This window comes from Trachurus trachurus (genome assembly GCF_905171665.1).
Source record: "Trachurus trachurus genome assembly, chromosome: 23".
NCBI classification, from domain to species: Eukaryota; Metazoa; Chordata; class Actinopteri; order Carangiformes; family Carangidae; genus Trachurus; species Trachurus trachurus.
In genome coordinates this window covers 4,911,921-4,933,395 of record NC_139912.1, presented here as the reverse complement: position 1 = coordinate 4,933,395, position 21,475 = coordinate 4,911,921, and the positions used below count along the sequence as shown (strand labels likewise).

The window sequence follows — 21,475 nt, the reverse complement described above, 5'->3', positions numbered from 1 at the left end:
CATTGTTATCACTATAAACATTGTGGTGCTATATAAAGAAGAACTCACATCATCATTTTTAAACACGTTTACATTTTATTTTGGTGAAAATTAAAAAAACAAAATGCAGAAATTCAGTGGCAGCGACCAGGTGGGAGGTATCGCATCAATCCAGCGTTAATTATCTATACATCAACAGCTTAATGTCAAACAGGAAGTGCTAACGGCCGATTCAGCTACTGTTAATGGTGCCAATTTGCTAAAAATGCACATGAATAAAGGTTTAAAAACGGGGCTCGAACGAGAAGTTATTTTCCTGATTGGTTTCATTCTTTTCTGTTTCTATGCTGGGGTTTTTTTCTTCCCAATGTTTCCATCTGCCAGTTTTATTTTTTTTTCTCTTTTGGACGTCTTCCATTTTCACACAGAAGTCACATTTTCACACCTCTGAAAACGTCCAACTATCCCTTTAAACGTTGCATATTAAAGCATCAGTGGCGTCGCTATGGTTACCTGCCACTCACCAGAAGCTTAACACCAATTTTATAAAAAAAAAAGAAGTGATTAAACTGCTGACCAGAGGAACGCATTGACCAGCGATGTCACAACGGGAGCCAATCAGAGGCGAGGATGATACAGGGAGTCAGGGAGGAGGCGTCGTTTATATATGAAAGTGTTGCAGATCGACACACGCTCAGTGTGTGATGGCAGCCATTTTAAATTAGTAAGATAACAACAGCAAAAAAGAAGCCAGAATCAATACACACACAAACACACACACACACACACACACACACACACACACACACACACACACACACACACAGACACACAAAACACACAAACTGAGACTTGTGGGGACCAGAAGCTCCAGCAGTTTTCTATAGAGATCTATGAAGCATGTCCAGTGTGTATATGTGTGTGTGTCTGTGTGTGCATGCATGTGTGTGTGTGTGTGTGTGTGTGCGTGTGTGTGTGTGTGTGTGCATGTGTGCGTGTGCGTGTGTGCGTGTGTATGTGTGTGTCGATGCGGCAGATCCGAGCTCTTGTCTTCACCTTCCTCATCACATGGTTCACACACAGTGTGTGGTTGCCAAGACAACAGGTAGTGGAGTGGATAGGGTCCCCCAGGGATCGGTGTGTGTGTGTCTGTGTGTGTGCGTGTGAGAGAGAGAGAGAGAGAGAGGTGGGGTTGTTGCTGTGTGTTCTGTAGTCTCTCGCCCCTCTCTGCCTCCTGCTGCAGATCCACAGCTCTGAAACAGCAACGACCAGCCAGGCGTTACCATGCTGACTGTAGGACTGACTCTCTGTGTGTGTGTGTGTGTGTGTGTGCGTGTGTGTGTGTAGAGCGTGTTTGTGTGTGTGTGTGTGTGTGTGTGTGTGTGTGTGTGTAGAGCGTGTTTGTGTGTGTGTGCTTTTTTTAATGCGGTCAGAAGATGTCGTCCAAGGTGACTCCTCAGAGAAAAACGCACCGTGTTCATCCGTGATTCTGAAGGAATGAAAAGACAGAGAGAGAGAAGGAGAGAGATGGAGAGAGAGATGGAGGGAAGGAGGGAGGAGGAAGAGGAGCGGCTGATTCATCGATTAGTTGGTCGACAGAAAATGAAACAATTTAAATTAAGAAATGAATCAATTTATCGATTTAACACCCAAGATTCTCAAACACGAAGCGACTGTGATCAGAATAAATATTTTGGTTTCATTTTCAAACATTCCTGGTCCCCAGAGGATGGATCCTTCAGACTCACTGTAGGTCAACGTCAAAGTTTAAACACCGACACCAATTTCATCGAATCCATATCAACCAAAAGAAAATTTCACCTCATTCGTTTCTTTACACACCTTTTCAAACATAAACCATCAATCAGCTGCATCATCAGCTCAACATGCTGCATTTTAATTGGCTCACTGACGCTGATGAGAGAGATTGGTGGAGTCGTATCAGAGCTGCAACATTTAATTAAAATAAAATTCAAATCACAATATACAGACGAGTTAGATATGAATAAAAACCATCAGCTGGACATTTTTTTTTGTGTTTTCAAACTTTGCAGGTTTGATCCACACAAAACTGTAGAGAAAAACACAGTGGACAATTCATTTGACCATTTTTCACCTTTTTCTACTAGTTTCTATTTATTTCATTCACATTTTCCGAGAGTTTACCGCAGAGCTGTTAATAATCCAAGTATTTATTGTTAAACAGTAAAATGTTAAACATTTCAACACAGTATTAGAACCATATTTGAGGAACTGTTGCAAAAAAGCTGATCCATTATCAATATCAACCCCCCAAAAATCCCATATCAGTTACATTAATGTGCATTGTTATCACTATAAACATTGTGGTGCTAGCTATATATGCAGTATGTAGAAGAAGAACTCAAATCATCATTTTTAAACACATTTACATTTTATTTCGGTGAAAATTAAAAAACAAAATGCAAAAATTCAGATTTTTATTGTAAAATCTCCCTCTTTTGCATCGATTTAAACATAAATAAACAGTTTCAAATGTATGAATAAATAATAATAATGATAGATAGATAAATAAATAACCAGCAGTATCAAACCATTTCAGTTCATTACTCTGCTCGGAGCGAGTCACATGACAGAAACAGGAAATGATCGTGTCGTCTGGATGAAGCTCAGCAGCTGGAATCTGCAGCCAGAGGCAAAACGTGTGGGTTTTTATTTCACTTGTTGTGCTGTAACAACGATGACAGGAATGAATAATTAAAATTAGACGTTTGCACAACAGTTTCCGATTTAATTCTGCTGCTTCTCTTCGTCCTAGATGTTCACATCATGTAGGAAAACATGACATGATGATGCATTAAAGGGACAATGCATTAAGAAAAAACATGCATAAACCCATTGCACACAGGAGTCGTTATCATGTTATCATCTTCCTTCCTTCCTTCCCTTCGTCCTTACTTCTTCCTTCCTTTTTGACCCAATTAACCCAATCTGTTCCCTCCCTCCTTCTATCTTCCCTTCCTTTTTCCCTTCCTTCTTTCCTCCCATCTTTCCCTTTGCCCTTCCTTCCATCCTTCTTTCCCTTCCTGCCTTCCTTTCTTCCTTCCCTTCGTCCTTACTTCTTCTTACTTACTTTTTTGATCCAATTGAAATTATCTGCTCCCTCCCTCCATCTTTCTTTCCTTCCTTTAATTCCTCCCTTCCTTCCTTCCCTTCTTCCTTCCTTCTTCTTCCTTCCTTGAACAAATCTGTTCTTCCCTCCATCTTTTTCTCTTCCTTCTTTCCACAATCCCTATTCCCTTCCTTCCTTCCTTACTTCTTCCTTCCCTTTTGACCCAATTAACCCAATCTGTTCCCTCCCTCTTTCTATCTTTCCTTCCTTTTTCCCTTCCTTATTTCCTCCCATCTTTCCCTTCGTCCTTCCTTCCTTCCTTAGTTCTTCTCCCTTATTTTTTTGATCCAATTGATGTGATTCTTTTTCCCTCCTTTCTTTCCACTATCCTTTTTTCCTCCCTCCCTTCCTTCCTTCCTTCCTTCCTTCCTTCTTCTTCCTGCTTCTCTTCGTCCTAGATGTTCACATCATGTAGGAAAACATGACATGATGATGCATTAAAGGGAAAATGCATTAAAGTTTAAAAAAAACATGCATAAACCCATTGCACACAGTGTCTGGAGTCGTTATCATGTGATTTATCAAACATAAACACTGTTGGAGAGTCTGCACTTCTTAAACCAGACGTTGCTGCGGGGTTTATCAGTGTGTGTGTGTGTGTGTGTGTGTGTCGTGCTGCCTTCACACGCTGCAGGGATTTAATGAACTGAAGGAGAGGAGGGGGGTCGATGTCAAATAAAGCAGCTGTGAACAACAGATACTGTAGGAAGCACTTAGAGATAAATACACACTGCTTTACTTTGCTTTGACCACATTAAACACTGTTTCTGTCGCTGCTTTGAACAACATCCACCGGCTTTATACTGTATTTGCATTTTAGATATTTTTTTTAATCTGATTCTGTGACCGAGGGTTCAGTCAAATAGTCAAAGTCGATGTTGATGTGGCACCAGAAGCCGACGTCGTTCTTCTGAGTCGTATAATTTCTCAATTTCCACCCAAAAAAAAGGCCAACAGAACAGCCGTACGCCTCTGAGCTGAGCTGAGCTGCCACGTTTTAATGAATGAACCTCCTGCGAAGCGGATTTCAAGGTCAGGGAAATACCAAAAGGTCAAAGCGCTGCAGGAAAAAACAGAGCCCACGCTTCTGTTTTTCACCGACAGGACGAGCAAACGCCACAGAAACAGTGACGTGTGAAAGATGAACAGGAAAAAACACCTAATTTAAATCATGCATATGTATTTATTTGTGTTTATTTGTGTGTGTGTAGATGTGCGGGCGCAGTTGGTGGAGCAGCAGCGCTGTCTGGAGCAGCAGACGGAGATGCGGGTGCAGCTGCTCCAGGACCTGCAGGACTTCTTCAGGAAGAAGTCCGAGATCGAGACCGAGTACTCGAGAAACCTGGAGAAGCTGGCGGAGAGGTTCATGGCCAAGACGCGCAGCACCAAGGACCACCAGCAATACAAGTAGGCAGCAGCAGCGTTTTTACTTCATTTTTTCTTTTCATAACACAAACATGAGGTCATATACAGTATATACATACATTCAGTCGCATTGAATGATATACTTCAAGGGATAGTTCAACATTTTGGCAAATTGGCCCATTGCCATAAGGATGGCTCATGGGATTTCTTGGTTTCCCTCATCAAACTCATCAGATACACAATCCAACAACTCCACAACGCTCTGGTGGACAAGTTGTGACCTGCACATTCACCACGCTATGAGATAATAACACAACGTTACCACACAGAGTTGTTTTAGAGGGAAATTCAGAGACTGCTTGCTGAAAAACTGCCCCCAACAAGAACACACATCAGTGGTTTTGCATGAATTTCCTTCTAAAACAACTCTGTCTCTAAATACCAGCTGTTTTTTTTTTGTTCGGACGATTTCGGCGCTACACAAGCTAGCCGTTGTGACCAACGCACTTCCGGTTACTTTCACAAAATAAAACACCCGTTGCCCTTTACATACAGAAAACCATGACGATAGAATTTGTGCTTTTACTTTGAAACAGGAAGCTAACCTACCCTCGATGTAGCTAGCTTGAACCAAAATAAACCGTCTTTGCTTGAACCCTCCGTTTTGACCGATCTCGTCCCGTTAGCGGCATTTGACCGCTCAAGATGCCTTACCGGAGAGTTTTGTCAGCTCTGAGACGAAGATCGGCCCGCCGGTTTCCGTTTAGAGTTGCTGAAGAGTTTCTCTGATGACTTTAGGTGGAGGCAGGCTAACACTACCCATACACTTCCAGTGTTTGAGCTAAGCTAATTACGGGCGATACGGCTCTATCTCCCTTGTTACTGCACGCACAGTCGAACGGATGGTGTCTATCTGCTGGTCATGGACTCGGGAGTGAGGCAAGACACGAAAAAAAAAAAAAAGTTGGTGTATCCCTTTAAGACACGTTTTATTTTGAAGGAACGATCCAAATCTGACTTTTGAGTTTCAGGATTCAGGTTAGAATCTGAATCTGAATATGCTAATTATCTGAACATCTCTCTCTCTGTCTCTTCTAGAAAGGACCAGAACCTGCTCTCTCCGGTGAACTGCTGGTACTTGCTGCTAAACCAGGTCCGTTGCTCACATGTATACTTTTTAAAGTTTTTTCTTTCGACTATTCCAGACATATCACACACTCTTTCTCTCTCTCCTTCTCTCTTTCTCTCTCTCTAGGTGAGGCGGGAGAGTAAGGACCACGCCACGCTCAGCGACCTCTACCTGAACAACGTCATCTCCCGCCTCACGCACATCAGCGAGGACTCGGCTCGGCTGCTGAAGAGGGTGAGCTCAGACTTTTGTTTTGAGCTCCATTGTTGTCCAGAAAGATGATAATGTCAATCATCATCATCGGCTCCACCGTCGTCATCGTCGTCGTCCTGCTGCAACAAATGTGGATTCATCCGCTGCTGAAAGTAGTCCCAGGAAAAATTCACTATTCCCTGCCAGAAATATTCCCCAATGAATGAATTGAGACACCACTGTTAAACTGCAATACATCCTCAACTGCATCATGATACAATGTAGGGCTGCACTTCAAATAGTCGACCAAGCATTAATCGACCAAAATGTCATTGGTCGATCCAAACATTTGGGGCCGTGTCTTGTCAAAATTAAGTCAAAATCAATATGACTGAACTGTATATGAAAGGCTATAGGGCTTTTAATTTGAAGGGCCATATACAGGAAGTCCTAGGAAGTCTAATCGCCCTACAGTAAATGACGACTATTGGTCGACCAAGAAAATACAATACAATACTATACAATGACAACAGATGAGCATTAAAAAAAAAAAAAAGATCAACTTATTCTTTGCTGCTGGATTTTAATTAAATTTCCAACATCATCTGCTGCATTAGATATAAAAATGTGGGACAATGTAGTGTTAGAAAACGCAACTACTGGAGATTTTAGACAACTTTTTCCATAGGGAACATAATCGTAATGAACGGACACAAGATTAAATGTAGGCTAATGTAAAAGGGTTCAAATTCATATTAATGGTGAAAATATTTACTATACAGTTCTGTGTCCCTTCGGTTGCTTGTGCGGCCATCTTGTTGTTGGTCTGACTGGTGCATTCTGGGAAATTTAGTTTCTAAATGTTCCTGTATGTTCACTTCCCATGGGTCGGACGGAGGCTTTTTAAAAGGCTTTTATTCTGAAAACCCGACAGAGAAGTCGCGTCGAGACAGAAAAAGCAACGAAACAGAAACAGAAACAGAAACAGAAACTCTCCATAAATCTTGTGAGTTGCTGCAGATTCAGCTTTTCCCATTTGTCACGATGTCACAGCTGTTATCACAAATATTGATTACACCTGTTTTTTTTTTTAACCCTCCTGTCCTGTCGTCCTTCTGGGTCAAACTGACCCAGTCTGTTCCCTTCCTCCATCCTTCCTTTCTCCCTTCCTTCTTTCCACAATCCCTATTCCCTTCCTTCCTTCCTTCCTTCCTTCCTTCCTTCCTTCCTTCCTTCCTTCCTTCCTTCCTTCCTTCCTTCATCCTTACTTCTTCTTCCTTACTTTTTTGATCCAATTGACATGATCTGTTCCCTCCCTCCATCTTTCTTTCCTTCCTATTTCCCTTCTTTCCCTTCTTTCCACTATCCTTGTATTCCTCCCTTCCTTCCTTCCTTCCCTTCTTCCTTCCTTCTTCTTCCTTCCTTGAACGAATCTGTTGCTTCCCTCCATCTTTTTCCCTTCCTTCTTTCCACAATCCCTATTCCCTTCCTTCCTTCCTTCTTTCCCTTCGTCCTTACTTCTTCCTTCCTTTTTGACCCAATTAACCAAATATGTTCCCTCCCTCCTTCTATCTTCCCTTCCTTTTCCCCTTCCTTCCTTCTTTCCTCCCATCTTTCCCTTCGTCCTTCCTGCCTTCCTTCCTTCCTTCCTTCCTTCATCCTTACTTCTTCTTCCTTACTTTTTTGACCCAATTAACCCAATCTGTTCCCTCCCTCCCTCCATCTTTCTTTCCTTCCTTTTTCCCTCCCTTCTTTCCACTATCCTTGTATTCCTCCCTTCCTTCCTTCCTTTCTTCCTTCCCTCCATCTTTTTTTCCTTACTTCTTCCTTCCTTTTTGACCCAATCTGTTCCCTCCCTCCTTCTATCTTCCCTTCCTTTTCCCCTTCCTTCTTTCCTCCCATCTTTCCCTTCGTCCTTCCTTCCTCCCTTACTTCCTTCCTTCCTTGACCCAGGTGGTGTGTTTAAGTACAGTACGGTAACTGAGCGTCCTCCTGCTGCTTCTTTTTCTTCTTTTTCTTCAGTAGAAAGTTGATTCTAATGAAAAGTAAAGTCCGTATTCCCCTGAGTTCTGCTGCTGCTGCTGCGCCGCCTCAGAGTTTAACAAATTAAACACACACATGCACGCACACACACACACTATGCACACACACACACACACACACACACACACACACACACTCCAACTTCAGCTCTCTCTGTGTTCATTATTAATCTCTCTTCCGGCTCCTCTTTTATTCATGCTAACTAAAGTGCAGCGGCCGCCAGCAGCTATAAACAGTCAGACCTCCATCACGTCCCCGCGTCCCTGCTCTGGAAGGACGGACACACACACACACACACACACACAGACACACACACACACACACAGATAGACACACAGCCAGCCAGCCAGCCGAGTGGCCATGACAACGCCGACAGTCCCCGTGGCCATGGCGACAGGCTCAGCTGATCTTTTCTCAGCAGGAGCCATGGGAACGGGATTCATCCATCCTGGGATTCCACAGTCATTTAGCATAATGTAATATTAATGTGGCTCCTTCCCCGAAACAAAAAAAAACAAAAAAGAAAAAGCAGGCCGGCTGTTTAATGCACGAGGGGGAAAAAAAAAATCAGGACGCGACGTGTTTCATTTATGAATTCATTTGTTTGTGTGTTTGTGTTTGTGTGTGTGTGTGTGTGGTCACATTTATTCATCTGCTGCTGTTCCTCCAACACACCGACAGAGAGGAAACGCTCTCGTCCGTCACTCGCAGCTGCTCTGTGAAAGAACAAAATGATCCTGTGATGAAGAATCATTAACTTTACTTTGACATTTCTCATGTCTCAGACTTATTAATATCTTTAATATCTGAATTTCGAATTTGACATCACATCACATCGGCCCCCTAGAAAAGAAAAGAAAAAAAACCCAAATCTGTCAAGTCCTAAAACACTGATGCATCGATGTGTTTGCAGCCGGTTTTAATTTGACTTCATGTGCAGCCTCGTCTCTCTTGAGTTCACAGCCTCCGTTTCTGCTCATTATGAATTCCTTCCTTCCTTCCTTCCTTCCTTCCTTCCTTCCTTCCTTCCTTCCTTCCTTCCTTCCTTCCTTCCTTCCTTCCTTCCTTCCTTCCTTCCTTCCTTCCTTCCTTCCTTCCCTCCATCTTTATTTCCTTCCTTTTCCCCTCCCTTCTTTCCACTATCCTTTCATTCCTCCCTTCCTTCCTTGAACAAATCTGTTCCTTCCCTCCTTCCTTCCTTCCTTCCTTCCTTCCTTCCTTCCTTCCTTCCTTCCTTCCTTCCTTCCTTCCTTCCTTCCTTCCTTCCTTCCTTCCTTCCTTCCATCTTTATTTCCTTCCTTTTCCCCTCCCTTCTTTCCACTATCCTTTCATTCCTCCCTTCCTTCCTTGAACAAATCTGTTCCTTCCTTCCTTCCTTCCTTCCTTCCTTCCTTCCTTCCTTCCTTCCCTTTGTCCTTACTTCTTCCTTCCTTTTTGACCCAATTAACCCAATCTCTTCCCTCCCTCCTTCTATCTTTCCTTCCTTTTTCCCTTCTTCTTTCCTCCCATCCTTCCTTCCTTCCTTCCTTCCTTCCTTCCTTCCTTCCCTTCGTCCTTACTTCCCTCCATCTTTCTTTCCTTCCTTTTTCCCTCCCTTCTTTCAACTATCCTTTTATTCCTCCCTTCCTTCCTTTCTTCCTTCCTTCCCTTCTTCCTTCCTTGAACAAATCTGTTCCTTCCCTCCATCTTTTTCCTTCCTTTTTCTCTTCCTTCTTTCCACAATCCTTATTCCCTTCCTTCTTTCCTTCCTTTCTTCCCTTCTTCTTTCCCTTGGTTTTAATTTGACTTCATGTGCAGCCTCTTCTCTGTAGTTTAGTTCACAGCCTCCGTTTCTGTTCATTATGAATTAAACTGTTTTATTTTTTGACTGAAAACGTCACTGAGCTCCACCGTCCTTTTTATTTTAAATATTTCATCCGTGTGTCACGTACAAAAATAGACCAGACGCTGCATGGCTGAACCTCTGGATCATGTGACGTAGCTGAATTAACCTTTTAATATGTGAAACCCAATAGAAAAGGAAAGAAGAGAAACAAACTTCTATCTATCTATATTATATTTCTATTTGCATACGTTTTGGGTAAATTCAAACAGTAATATAGATGATATCGTGCTTAAAGTTAGGTGGGTAAATATCTCTTTGGACATTTGAGACATTACAAAGGCTGCAATGATTGAAAACTACTGCTTTTATTTTGTAAACTAATCACGTTTAATGTCAAATTTTATTCTGAAAAGCTCTTAGATTATTGCACAAGAACAAATACTGGAATATTTTCCTCAGAAAAATGGAAAAATGTCACCTCAGACTTGTGCGTACCTACGTATTTGAAGTCATGAATCTACATTAATCAGTGTTTTTACCTCATGTTGATGATGTTTTTGTTCTGTGTTTTCTCCTCCGTCAGAGTAAAGAGATCATCTTCCAGCTACAGGAAGACCTCATGAAGCTTCTCAACGAGCTTTACACCGTAAGTGGAACAAACTTTGGAAAGGAGGAGACAAGAGTTGGTGACATCACACTGTACCCTCTCTCTCTTAAAGGGATAGTTCAATATTTTGGCAAATTGGCCCATTGCCATAATCCCTATAGTTATAGCAGTAGGTTCATTACCTTTAATTGTCGGTGCAAGCTGTTTTTAGAACGGCGGAGCAGAGCCGTGAGCTGCTCAGAGCTACGCTACGGAGGCTCATGAGATTTCTTGGTTTCCCTCATCAAACTCATCAAATACACAATCCAACAACTCCAAAACGCTCTGGTGGACAAGTTGTGACCTGCACATTCACCACGCTATGAGATAATAACACAAATTTACCAGACAGAGTTGTTTTAGAGGGAAATACAGAGACTGCTTGATGAAAAACTGTCCCTGAAGGCAACGTGCATCAGCGGTTTTGCATGAATTTACCTCTAAAACAACTCTGTCTGGTAACGTTGTGTTATTATCTCATAGCGTGGTGAATGTGCAGGTCACAACATGTCCACCAGAGCGTTGTGGAGTTGTTGGATTGTGTATTTGATGAGTTTGATGAGGGAAACCAAGAAATCCCATGAGCCTCCGTAGTGTAGCTCTGAGCAGCTCACGGCTCTGCTCCGCCGTTCTAAAAATAGCTTGCACTGACAAATACAAGTAACAAACCTACTGCTAAGACTATAGGGATTATGGCAATGGGCCAATTTGCCAAAATGTTGAACTATCCCTTTAAATTAATACTGTATGTAGATGAGGTTTTAGCTCTGTTTGAACCAGGTGATGTTTCCCATTGATTTGAATGTCGAAGTAGAAAAGTCACATTTTCTTTTAAACAAGATGATATACTGTCTCCATGACGACTACTTTGCTTCTCTAGGTTCAAAGAAGATGTTTCATGTTTGTTATAAAAAAAAAAAAGCCTTGAAGGAGAAAACGGGCGATTATTGGGCGTCAAATGTCAGAGTTTAGTTTGTGTCGGCTTTAAAAGCTTCTGGTCCAAAGAGAAATCAGATTAACGTTGGACCTGACGACCTTGAGGGATGAATGAAAATAAACAAATAAAAAAAAAAGAAAGACACATTCGACCCTGGCTGGTTGCAGCTTTTTCCTGTTTTTTTTTTTTTCTTTTCTAAACTGCCTAGGTGATGAAGACATATCACATGTACCACTCGGAGACGGTCAATTCGGAGACCAAGCTGCGGGAGGCGGAGCGGCAGGAGGGACGCGTGAAGGGCGTGTCGGGGACGGGCGGAGGGGTCGAGCCCGTGTTCGGCCTGAGGATAGAGGAACGCCACCAGAGACGCAACGCCGCCCGCAAGATGGAGAAGATGAGGGAGAAGGTACAGTACACTGCCGCTTTACAGAGAGAAAGAGATTGGTATAGGACGAATCGCCTTGTTGTTTACAACTACTTCCGGGTAGAAAACCAGCATTCGAACAATAGTGACGGACGAGAGTTTCGCTATATATATCTACTTTTTCATGTCACTATAACACCGTTTAGACTAATCTGATGTTTGTAAAGTCTATAAAACCAATGATTGGACAAACATTACTATTTATGTGTGCACATTTTTGTAATTAGTCATGGTTATCATAGATTAGCTGGGCTAAAGGTTAGCTACCTGTTTAACTTTAATAACTCAGTGACTCAATTAACGGTCCATGAAAAAATATTTTCTCCAGCAGATATCTGAGTTACAACATGACTGAGCTAACTGGAGTAGTTTCATGTCGTGTCCGACAACGGGAGGGTTTTAACAGCTGACGTCCTGGTGTTAGCTTAGCTACCGCCGTTAGCTTAGCTACCGTTAGCTGCCCCTGTCAGCTGCAGCCACTGATGCCCAAAAATGAACTGTTTAAACTTTTTTTTATTCACCATATGCTACTGATTTTAACATTGTTTTTTACAAGAGGAAAATTGATCAAGTAAATAATAAAAGAAGGAAATAAGAATCAAGAAACATGTATTTTCATTATCACAGCGAATAACTTTCCCTTTTTTTAATCTAAATATCTTTTAATTCCTAGCTTCTACCTGCATACTTAATGTACTAATACATTTTAGTTGAAAATATATACTATAAATATTCATTCTCAGGGTTTAAATGACACAGATGGATAATTTAAACATGTTTATAGCTGAAACAGAGCAGATTTTTTCCCTAACTTTATCAACACCGTTTACCTCCGATCCACTATTTTTAACCAGGTGGTGAATCGGAGGTAAATAACAGAGGAGGGAGGGATGAACTCATCTCAACTCAACTTTATTTATACAGTATAGCACTTTAAAACAACCGTAGTTGAAAACAAAGTGCTGAACATAGAGACATAAAACAATTAAAGGCAATAAAATAAATAAAACTCACACAGTGCAAATGAATTGATTGACCATTGATAACCCTGTGTGTGTGTGTGTGTGTGTGTGTGTGTGTGTGTGTGTGTGTGTGTGTGTGTGTGTGTGTGTGTGTGTGTGTGTGTGTGTGTGTGTGTGTGTGTGTGTGTGTGTGTGTGTGTGTGTGTGTGTGTGTGTGTGTGTTGATCAGAGGAAGGCGAAGTACTCGGAGAACAAGCTGAAGGCTCTGAAGGCCCGGAACGAGTACCTGCTGACCCTGGAGGCCACCAACGCCTCCGTCTTCAAGTACTACATCCACGACCTGCCCGACATCATAGACGTGAGTCAACGCTACGTTACGTTATGACGCAGCAGGAAGCTGGACGGTTGTTTCAAAATAAAGTCCCCATTTGTCCAAGTTTAAACATGATAAACAGGGATTGTAGCGCCACATTATGTAACAACATACACCGCATTATGTAATAATGTAATACATTTTCACCTCATGATGTAATAACGCCGCATTTTGTAATAAGCCGCCACATGAATGAATGAATTTATTTTGAACATGTCTAAATGAAAGAACGAAATATAGAAAGAAAAAATGTATAAATACATACATACATACATATATAGAACAAAACAAAAAAAAAGTATCATCAAATCATAATATACACAAGTTCGAAACAGGAGTGGGAGTTTAAATTCCCACCCCTTTCTACTCATCATAGTTTATATATCTAACTGTCTATCTAGTACATCTTTATCCATATCAATATATACAGTATATATATATACTACATATTTATTCTGTGAATATTCCCCGGATATTAAACATTTTGTAATAAAATTCTTGAATGCAATATGTAATGAACTTTGCCGCATTTTGTAATAAATTGTTACATATTGCATCAGTTGTTAGAAAATGCGTGTGTTGCGCGTTTTTTTTTACGAAGAAAATGTAATAATTTGGTGCATTATGTAACAACAAATGTGGCAAAGTTTATTACATATTGCGTTCAAGAATTTTATTACAAAATGTGGCAGACTATTACACAAGGCGGCGTTATTACATAATGTGGCGCTATAAGGATTTTGAGTAGAATATGTTCATTTTGTTTTAGGGCTGGGAATCTTTTACTATCTCACGATTAGATTAGATTCGATTCTGATTTTTGGGGCTACGTTTCGATTCAAAATAAATTTTCGATTCAAAAAGATTTGATTCATAATGATTTCTGCTTCAGTCTATTGGTGTGCAAAGGATCCTCATGATCTACTCCAGTCTGCTTTGCCAGACAGAATGACTAAACTGTCTTTTTCACATTTATTGAGTTTTAAACATTTATCCACGCTTAGATAGAATTGTTGAAACTGTTGCATAAAAGCAATATCATATATTGCTTAAGTAACAAAATGAAAAGTGCCTCTTTGTTAAAAAAAAAACCAGTGCAGTCAAACATGCTGCCTTTTAAATTCTAAGGAAATGGAGGCCTACAGCCAGCAGATTTGTTTCATTTTTTTATTTTTTAAAATCGATTTTGGGAAATTTTATATCGATTCTGAATCGTATTAAATGAGAATTGCGATTCTTATGTGAATGATTTTTTGGCACACCCCTATTTTGTTTTGCCATCTTCAATTTGTGCAACTCTGCAGCAAAGGCTCATGGGTATTGTAGTGTTATTTCACCTCACAAACAGACATTGTGGTTGCAGCTTGAACAGAGCTCCTCCTCCCTCCCTCCCTCTCTCAGTGCTGTGACCTAGGGTACCACTCCAGTCTGAGCCGGGCGCTGCGGACCTACCTGTCGGCCGAGCTGAGCCTCGAGGCCTCCAGGCGGGCGGGGCTGGAGGTGCTGGAGGGGGCGGTGGAGGGCCTCGACCCCGCCCGCGACCGGCAGCGTCTGCTGGGCCTCTACCCCACCGCCTTCTGCCCCCCGCAGCGCTTCAGCTTCCAGGCCCACATGGGCGACGCAGTCAGTACCTCACACCTTGTATTATTACTCCATGTATAAAACATTTAACATCTTGGTAACACTTTAGATTAGGGAACACATATTCACCATTAACTAGGTGCTTATTAATATGCATATAGGCTAAGTAGCTTACTAGCTCCTTATTAGTAATTATTAAAGGGATACGCCAACATTTTTTTTTCGTGTCTTGCCTCACTCCCGAGTCCATGACCAGCAGATAGACACCGTCCTTTCGACTGTGCGTGCAGTAACAAGGGAGATAGAGCCGTATCGCCCGTAATTAGCTTAGCTCAAACGCTGGAAGCGTATAGGTAGTGTTAGCCTGACTCCTACCCGAGCCGAAATCAGTAGTCAGAAGCTCTAAACTCTGTAAATATATCACTTTATCGACATTTCAAACAATTTTAGGCAAGAAAGTAGCCGTTTAGATCAGCAGTGTGTCGTTAATTTGTCTAAATACCAGCTGTTTACAATTTTGTTCAGACGAATTCGGTGCTACTCAAGCTAGCCGTTGTGACCAACGCACTTCTGGTTACTTTCACAAAATAAAACACCCGTTGCCCTTTACATACAGAAAACCATGACGATAGAATTTGTGCTTTTACTTTGAAACAGGAAGCTAACCTACCCTCGATGTAGCTAGCTTGAACCAAAATAAACCGTTTTGACCGATCTCGTCCCGTTACCGACATTTGACCGCTCAAGATGCCTTACCGGAGAGTTTTGTCAGCTCTGAGACGAAGATCGGTCCGTTTAGAGTTGCTGAAGAGTGTCTCTGATGACTTTAGGTGGAGGCAGGCTAACACTACCCATACACTTCCAGTGTTTGAGCTAAGCTAATTATGGGCGATACGGCTCTATCTCCCTTGTTACTGCACGCACAGTCGAAAGGATGGAGTCTATCTGCTGGTCATGGACTCGGGAGTGAGGCAAGACATATATTAACTCCTAATTATTGCTTATTCATTGTAAATTAATTAGTAGACTAAGGTGAATACGTGCTTAATAATTACTAATAAGGAGCTAGTAAGCTACAATAGCACCTAGTTAATGGTGAATATGTGTTCCCTAATCTACACATAACGGCGTCTTGAGGTTTGTTTGTTTTTTAATGTCGGTCCACTTCCTGTCAGGTGACCCAGATCGCCTCGCAGCCTCAGGTCCAGGCTGAGCTCACCCTCCGGCTCACACAGCTGCAGACACGCTTGGCCTCGCTGAAGATAGAGAACGAAGAGGTGAGGCGGTTAAATAATAACGGTCTAAACTTCCAGCTGTTTGAACATCTGGCTGCTGTTTTCAGTTCTGGAATAAGTCAGAGAGAAAAACTGTTATTGGTCAACCTGTAGATCTGTGTTATCGTCCTTCAACGCCATTTTTTATTCAGATGTAGACAAATCCCTTGTTTCTGTTGTTTCTCACTTTCTATCCACTATCCATTTTCATTTTCACTTTGATACAAAAACCATCAGACGCTCTGAATCAGAAATAATCTACGTCCGTGCTTTTTTGTCAGATGTAAATTAGCTTTAAGATAACAAATCTACAAATGGCAACATTCATATTGAATATCATATTATATTTGATTTTATTTATTTATTTTTTAAATGGGAGAGTACATATTCATGAACATTAAAAATGTAAATATGGGAGATTATAGCCACCTGGCTAGTTTCCATCTCTTGTCCCATCAGCATCAGGAATATGTGGCCCCTTTACAAATGAATATTAATAAGTAAAATGAATACAAGAAATGAAGAACAGCAGCAGAGTATGAGGTGATCATGGAAAAGAGTGATGAGAAATGAATGTGAGGAATCAGGAAAACCAATCAGGAAGTGAACATGAACATCTGTGTCATCATTTCCAGAGGGGGATTTCAAAATAAAAGCGTTTCCGAAGGCAGATAATGTTAATAAAGGTAGAGTCATTGAAGAGCAGCACTTTTTATTTTATTTTATGTGACCTTTGTTTTGTTTTTTTGGTGTTTAATAACAATAACTGTGCTGCAATTTGTGGAAAACATCTCTTGGAGAAAACTGAGCATAAGGTCCTGGATTTGATTTGGTTGTCTGATGATGATGATGAAGGAGATCTTTGTTTCCGCAAGATTTCTAGGAAAAGTGGAGCAAATTAAGACTAAAGAAGAGTTCAAGTTCAACTCATTTGTGATGAAAATGTTATCCTCTGAAATGTGAATCATGGTTTATAAGCCAAGCAATCAATCAAAGCTACGTATTACTAGCCTCAGTCCTGGTTGCTCTCCAGTCAGTGAAGCAGCTGCGTTACGTGACGATCATTTATGTCTGTATCATATCACAGATATTAATAAACTCTAAGTTTGAGTGTTGATCCCGACGCAGCAGCTGAACCGACTCCAAATTAAAATGTTTTTTTTTCCTCTTAGTAACTAACTTTTCCTCGAACTTATGTTAATTTATAGTTTTAATGTGGTGATAATGTAACAGCTGTAACCTCCAAAATAAAGCTGTATGCTGCGTCTGTGGCCTCGTCAGTGTCACGGCGGCGGCGCTCACTGTGTTTGTGTGTGTGTTTGTGTGTGTGTGTGTGTGTAGAGGGCAGCTGCTAACTCACCCTGAAGGGCATAAAAATGCTGAAGGAGTGTGGATTAATGAGCTGCATCTGCACGTCTCAGCAGCTCTCACACACATACACACACACATGCACGTCGACACAAACACACAAACACACACACACACACGCCCTGATTATCATATACAAATAAAAAACACTTTCACGCCCATTATCTCTGCTGTAAACACAAACGCGCTTTGCATATGTAGCGTATACCCACACAGAGTCGAGGCAGTCGAGCCCGAGCGCACACTTCATCAAAAATTTAGGAAAATTAAACTCCACCCTGAAACAATTAAATATTCATAATTCATGACTCGTGATCCATGAAGCCGGGTGCAGTCATGAAATTTATTTTCAGCCTCTGAAGTCATCGTTCACACGCGGGATCAGCAGAGCACAGAGTTCAGGGTGTGAAGGTGGAGACGAGAGATTCACATGGCAGCTGCAGACTCGTCTCGCGGTGACGCTCAAGTGTTAAAACGACTGCTGATGCTTCACAGAGATCTTAATGTGTCAATCAGGCAGAAAAGTTCTGCAGTGTGAGAGACATTTATTCATCACAGTGACGTCTGAGCATGGATGGATTCACTGAACATGGCCGCCCAGGCACAAAGATGTGCTAAAATGTCAAAAACAATGACACAAAAGGATTAAATATTCAATGCGAAATGGCTGCAAAGAGACACACAGTGACTCAAAAGGAGGTAAAACAACTATGACTTAACAAAAAATGACCACCAAGAGATGTAAAATTTGCAAAAATGGACACAAGTCAAATAAAATGTGAGACAAAATGACCACATAGACATGCTAAATGGCAAAAAAGTGACACAAACTCATTTAAAATGTATGCAAAATGGCCAAAAATAGGTATGACTACAGAAAAATTACCCTATAAAGAGGCGATATGAGCAAAATTAGACACAAAGCCAGAAAGAAGGTTGACAAAACATGTAAAATAGATGCAAAATGACCACAAAGAGACGAAAAAGAACTTAAAAGAGGTAAAATGACACGATTTGACAAAAATGGGTCACAAAAAGAGGCAAAAAGTGACAAAAACTATTGCAATTAAGTGTTAAATAACCACAGTGACATGACAAATTACTCTGAGATGTGGTTTGGGGTCAATAAAATACATTTTTAACCACATTTATTACACCCAGAACATTCATTAATTTAGGCGACTGAGGTAAATGGTTATGTATTTATTTATTAACATTTATAGTGTACAGAGAAAGTTTTAATTGACCCTCAGAGCAAAACAAGAGTCTCGACATCCACAGAAACTTCATCTTTTCCTGTTCCCGTCTACAGATTCTCATCATGTTGTTAAAGGGATAGTTCAACATTTTGGCAAATTGGCCCATTGCCATAATCGCTATAGTCATAGCAGTAGGTTCGTTACTTTAATTGTCGGTGCAAGCTATTTTTAGAACGGCGGAGCAGAGCCGCGAGCTGCTCAAAGCTACGCTACGGAGGCTAATGGGATTTCTTGGTTTCCCTCATCAAACTCATCAAATACACAATCCAACAACTCCACAACGCTCTGGTGGACAAGTTGTGACCTGCACATTCACCACGCTATGAGATAATAACAGAACGTTACCAGACAGAGTTGTTTTAGAGGTAAATACAGAGACTGCTTGATGAAAAACTGTCCCTGAAGGCAACGTGCATCAGCGGTTTTGCATGAATTTCCCTCTAAAACAACTCTGTCTGGTAACGTTGTGTTATTATCTCATAGCGTGGTGAATGTGCAGGTCACAACTTGTCCACGAAAGCGTTTTGGAGTTTTGGGATTTTGTATTTGATGAGGGAAACCAAGAAATCTCATGAGCCTCCGTAGCGTAGCTCTGAGCAGCTTGCGGCTCTGCTCTGCCGTTCTAAAAACAGCTTGAACCGACAATTAAAGGTAATGAACCTACTGCTATAACTATAGGGATTATGGCAATGGGCCAGTTTGCCAAAATGTTGAACTATCCCTTTAAAAAATATTTTAAAATGATCTATAACGCTGCTGTTTGTCCTCCAGGTGAAGAAGACGTGGGGGGCCACTCTCACCACGCTGCAGGACATGACGGTGCTGGACGACTTCGACGTCTCCCAGAGCTTCACCCACAGCCCGTCCTCCGAGTCCGTCAAGTCCAGCGTGTCGGACGGCTACTTGAACAAACCGAGTCTGGCCAAGCGACGGGCCAACCAGCACGAGACGGAGCTCTTCTACTTCAACGTGAGAGAAAAACAACACGATCATCTCGGCTTTTTAAAGGGATAGTTCACCCAAAATTGAAACTCATTCACCCATTATCTACTTACCCTCATGTGGACTAAGGGCTGGGAGAAGTTTCAGAGTCCTCCGTGGCTTCTCTGAGTTACAGGGGGTCTCGGCGTAGCAGTGCATGTCCATATAACGGTTGCAAATGGATACCAACTGTCTTCATAACAAAAAGACACACCAAAAAACATCCAAATACCTCCATGGTACTCGTATGTGAGGTCTGTCTTGTATTGAAGCCCTGAAATGCGAAATTGTCCCGAAAAAAATTAAATAAGTCTATTTTTCAAGCTTGTTTGTAGCAGAAGCTCCTCTTCCCAGTTTGTCCCAGGAAGAGTAGTTTCGAGAAGCTTCCGCTACAAAACAAGCTTGAAATATAGACTTATTTAATTTCTTTTGGGACAATTTCGCATTTCGGGGCTTCAATACAAGACGGACATTACATACGAGCAGCATGGAGGTATTTGGATGTTTTTTGGTGTGTCTTTTTGTTACGAAGACAGTTGGTATCCATTTGCAAGCGTTATATGGACATGCACTGCTACGCCGAGACCCCCTGTAACTCAGAGAAGCCACGGAGGACTCTGAAACTTCTCCCAGCCCTTATTAGTCGACATGAGGGTGAGTAGATAATGAGTTTGATAATAAATTTCAATTTTGGGTGAACTATCCCTTTAAACAAATACCGATCAAACGACACAAATAAAACCTCTATTTTTATTTCTAATGCTCCTCAGAAATTCCGCGAGTATCTGGAGGGCAGTAACCTCATCTCCAAGCTCCAGGCCAAACATGACATACTGAAGAAAGCTTTAGCTGAAGGTGAGACGGACACGGACTCTCTACGATTCACCTTCTGTCCTTTAATTCACACGATAATCAGCTCCTCTGACCTTTTAAAATGTCCCTGTGTTTTTCCGCTCTTTACAGGTTATAAAGCTGAGCTGCTAACTACGAGGTAACGCTTCTCTCTTCACCTTAATAATATCTGTTACTTCCCATCCCACCACTTCGGTATGAAACAATATCTCTCTCTTTTTCTTTTTTATTTCCTCGTCTCGCTTCATTACAGTCGTGGGCGGAAGAACTCCCACAGCAAGCACCAGGTAGACTTTCACGCTTCAGGATGTTTGTCTTTCTTTGTGCACAAGTGGCTCCTCACTTTTCAAACTCTAGAAAATGAAATCTGAGCAAAGTGTTCGAAGTAACTTTATATGACGTGTGTTGACAGGATTCAACCAAAGCCATACCTCTGCTGGTGGAGAGCTGCATCCGCTACATCAACCTACACGGTGAGTTTCAGCTTCACAAATCAATTTTGTTGTGGTTTGTTTCACCATTTTGTCAAACTCAAGGTGTCTCAAGGCCTTGAAAAGTCTGGAAAAAAGTGTCTTATCTTTTATACGTATGTTTCTTTGTTTGGATTTTAACAAAAACTTAAATTAAGTTAATTGAAATAAAGATTTTAACTTAACCTGACATCTAAACAGGCACAACTTGCATTCATTTAATCTATTATATCATATATAATTTTTGCTGTAAAGTGCAGAGAAACACAAAAAGTGTGATTCATGTTGTAATTTCAAACCAGTATCATGCCTACTGGTTATTGGGTGTTACATTTCGTGTTAAAAAATGTGTAAAAAGTCGGTGTCTGACTAAAATAGGTCATTGTTTTTGGTGCAAATCAAACAAACAATACATGTCATGTCATAATTAGAGGTTCCAGTAGCTTGATGTTTTTGTCTTTGTCTCTGTTTCCAGTCTTTATTCTAAGCTAACCAGAATTAGCCTGATATTTGATGGGCAGATATAAGAATGATGTAAAACTTAACTTTGTCTGTCTATTTTCATTTTATTGTTTCTTTTTGAGTTATTATGTCAAATAAAACACAAAAGTATGTGTTTTTATGAGTCAAAATAAATGGACAGTTATTGTTCGTCCAGAGTCTG

At 41.2% G+C, this 21,475-nt stretch overlaps 1 protein-coding gene across 1 annotated transcript in view; it reads left to right on the top strand.

Annotated features, from left to right (window-relative positions):
* srgap1b (SLIT-ROBO Rho GTPase activating protein 1b) overlaps window positions 1-21,475 on the top strand; it is a gene marked incomplete at both ends in the record, with an annotated part of 53,167 nt that overhangs the window by 9,381 nt on the left and 22,311 nt on the right. Inside the window, 13 exons of the mRNA XM_083999578.1 lie at window positions 4,342-4,537; window positions 5,594-5,648; window positions 5,751-5,858; window positions 10,268-10,330; window positions 11,476-11,673; window positions 12,883-13,011; window positions 14,428-14,649; window positions 15,783-15,884; window positions 19,280-19,477; window positions 20,260-20,344; window positions 20,453-20,480; window positions 20,595-20,628; window positions 20,754-20,814. Of these exons, the coding sequence (XP_083855704.1) occupies window positions 4,342-4,537; window positions 5,594-5,648; window positions 5,751-5,858; window positions 10,268-10,330; window positions 11,476-11,673; window positions 12,883-13,011; window positions 14,428-14,649; window positions 15,783-15,884; window positions 19,280-19,477; window positions 20,260-20,344; window positions 20,453-20,480; window positions 20,595-20,628; window positions 20,754-20,814 (1,479 nt within the window). The remainder of the gene's footprint in view (window positions 1-4,341; window positions 4,538-5,593; window positions 5,649-5,750; window positions 5,859-10,267; window positions 10,331-11,475; window positions 11,674-12,882; window positions 13,012-14,427; window positions 14,650-15,782; window positions 15,885-19,279; window positions 19,478-20,259; window positions 20,345-20,452; window positions 20,481-20,594; window positions 20,629-20,753; window positions 20,815-21,475) is intronic.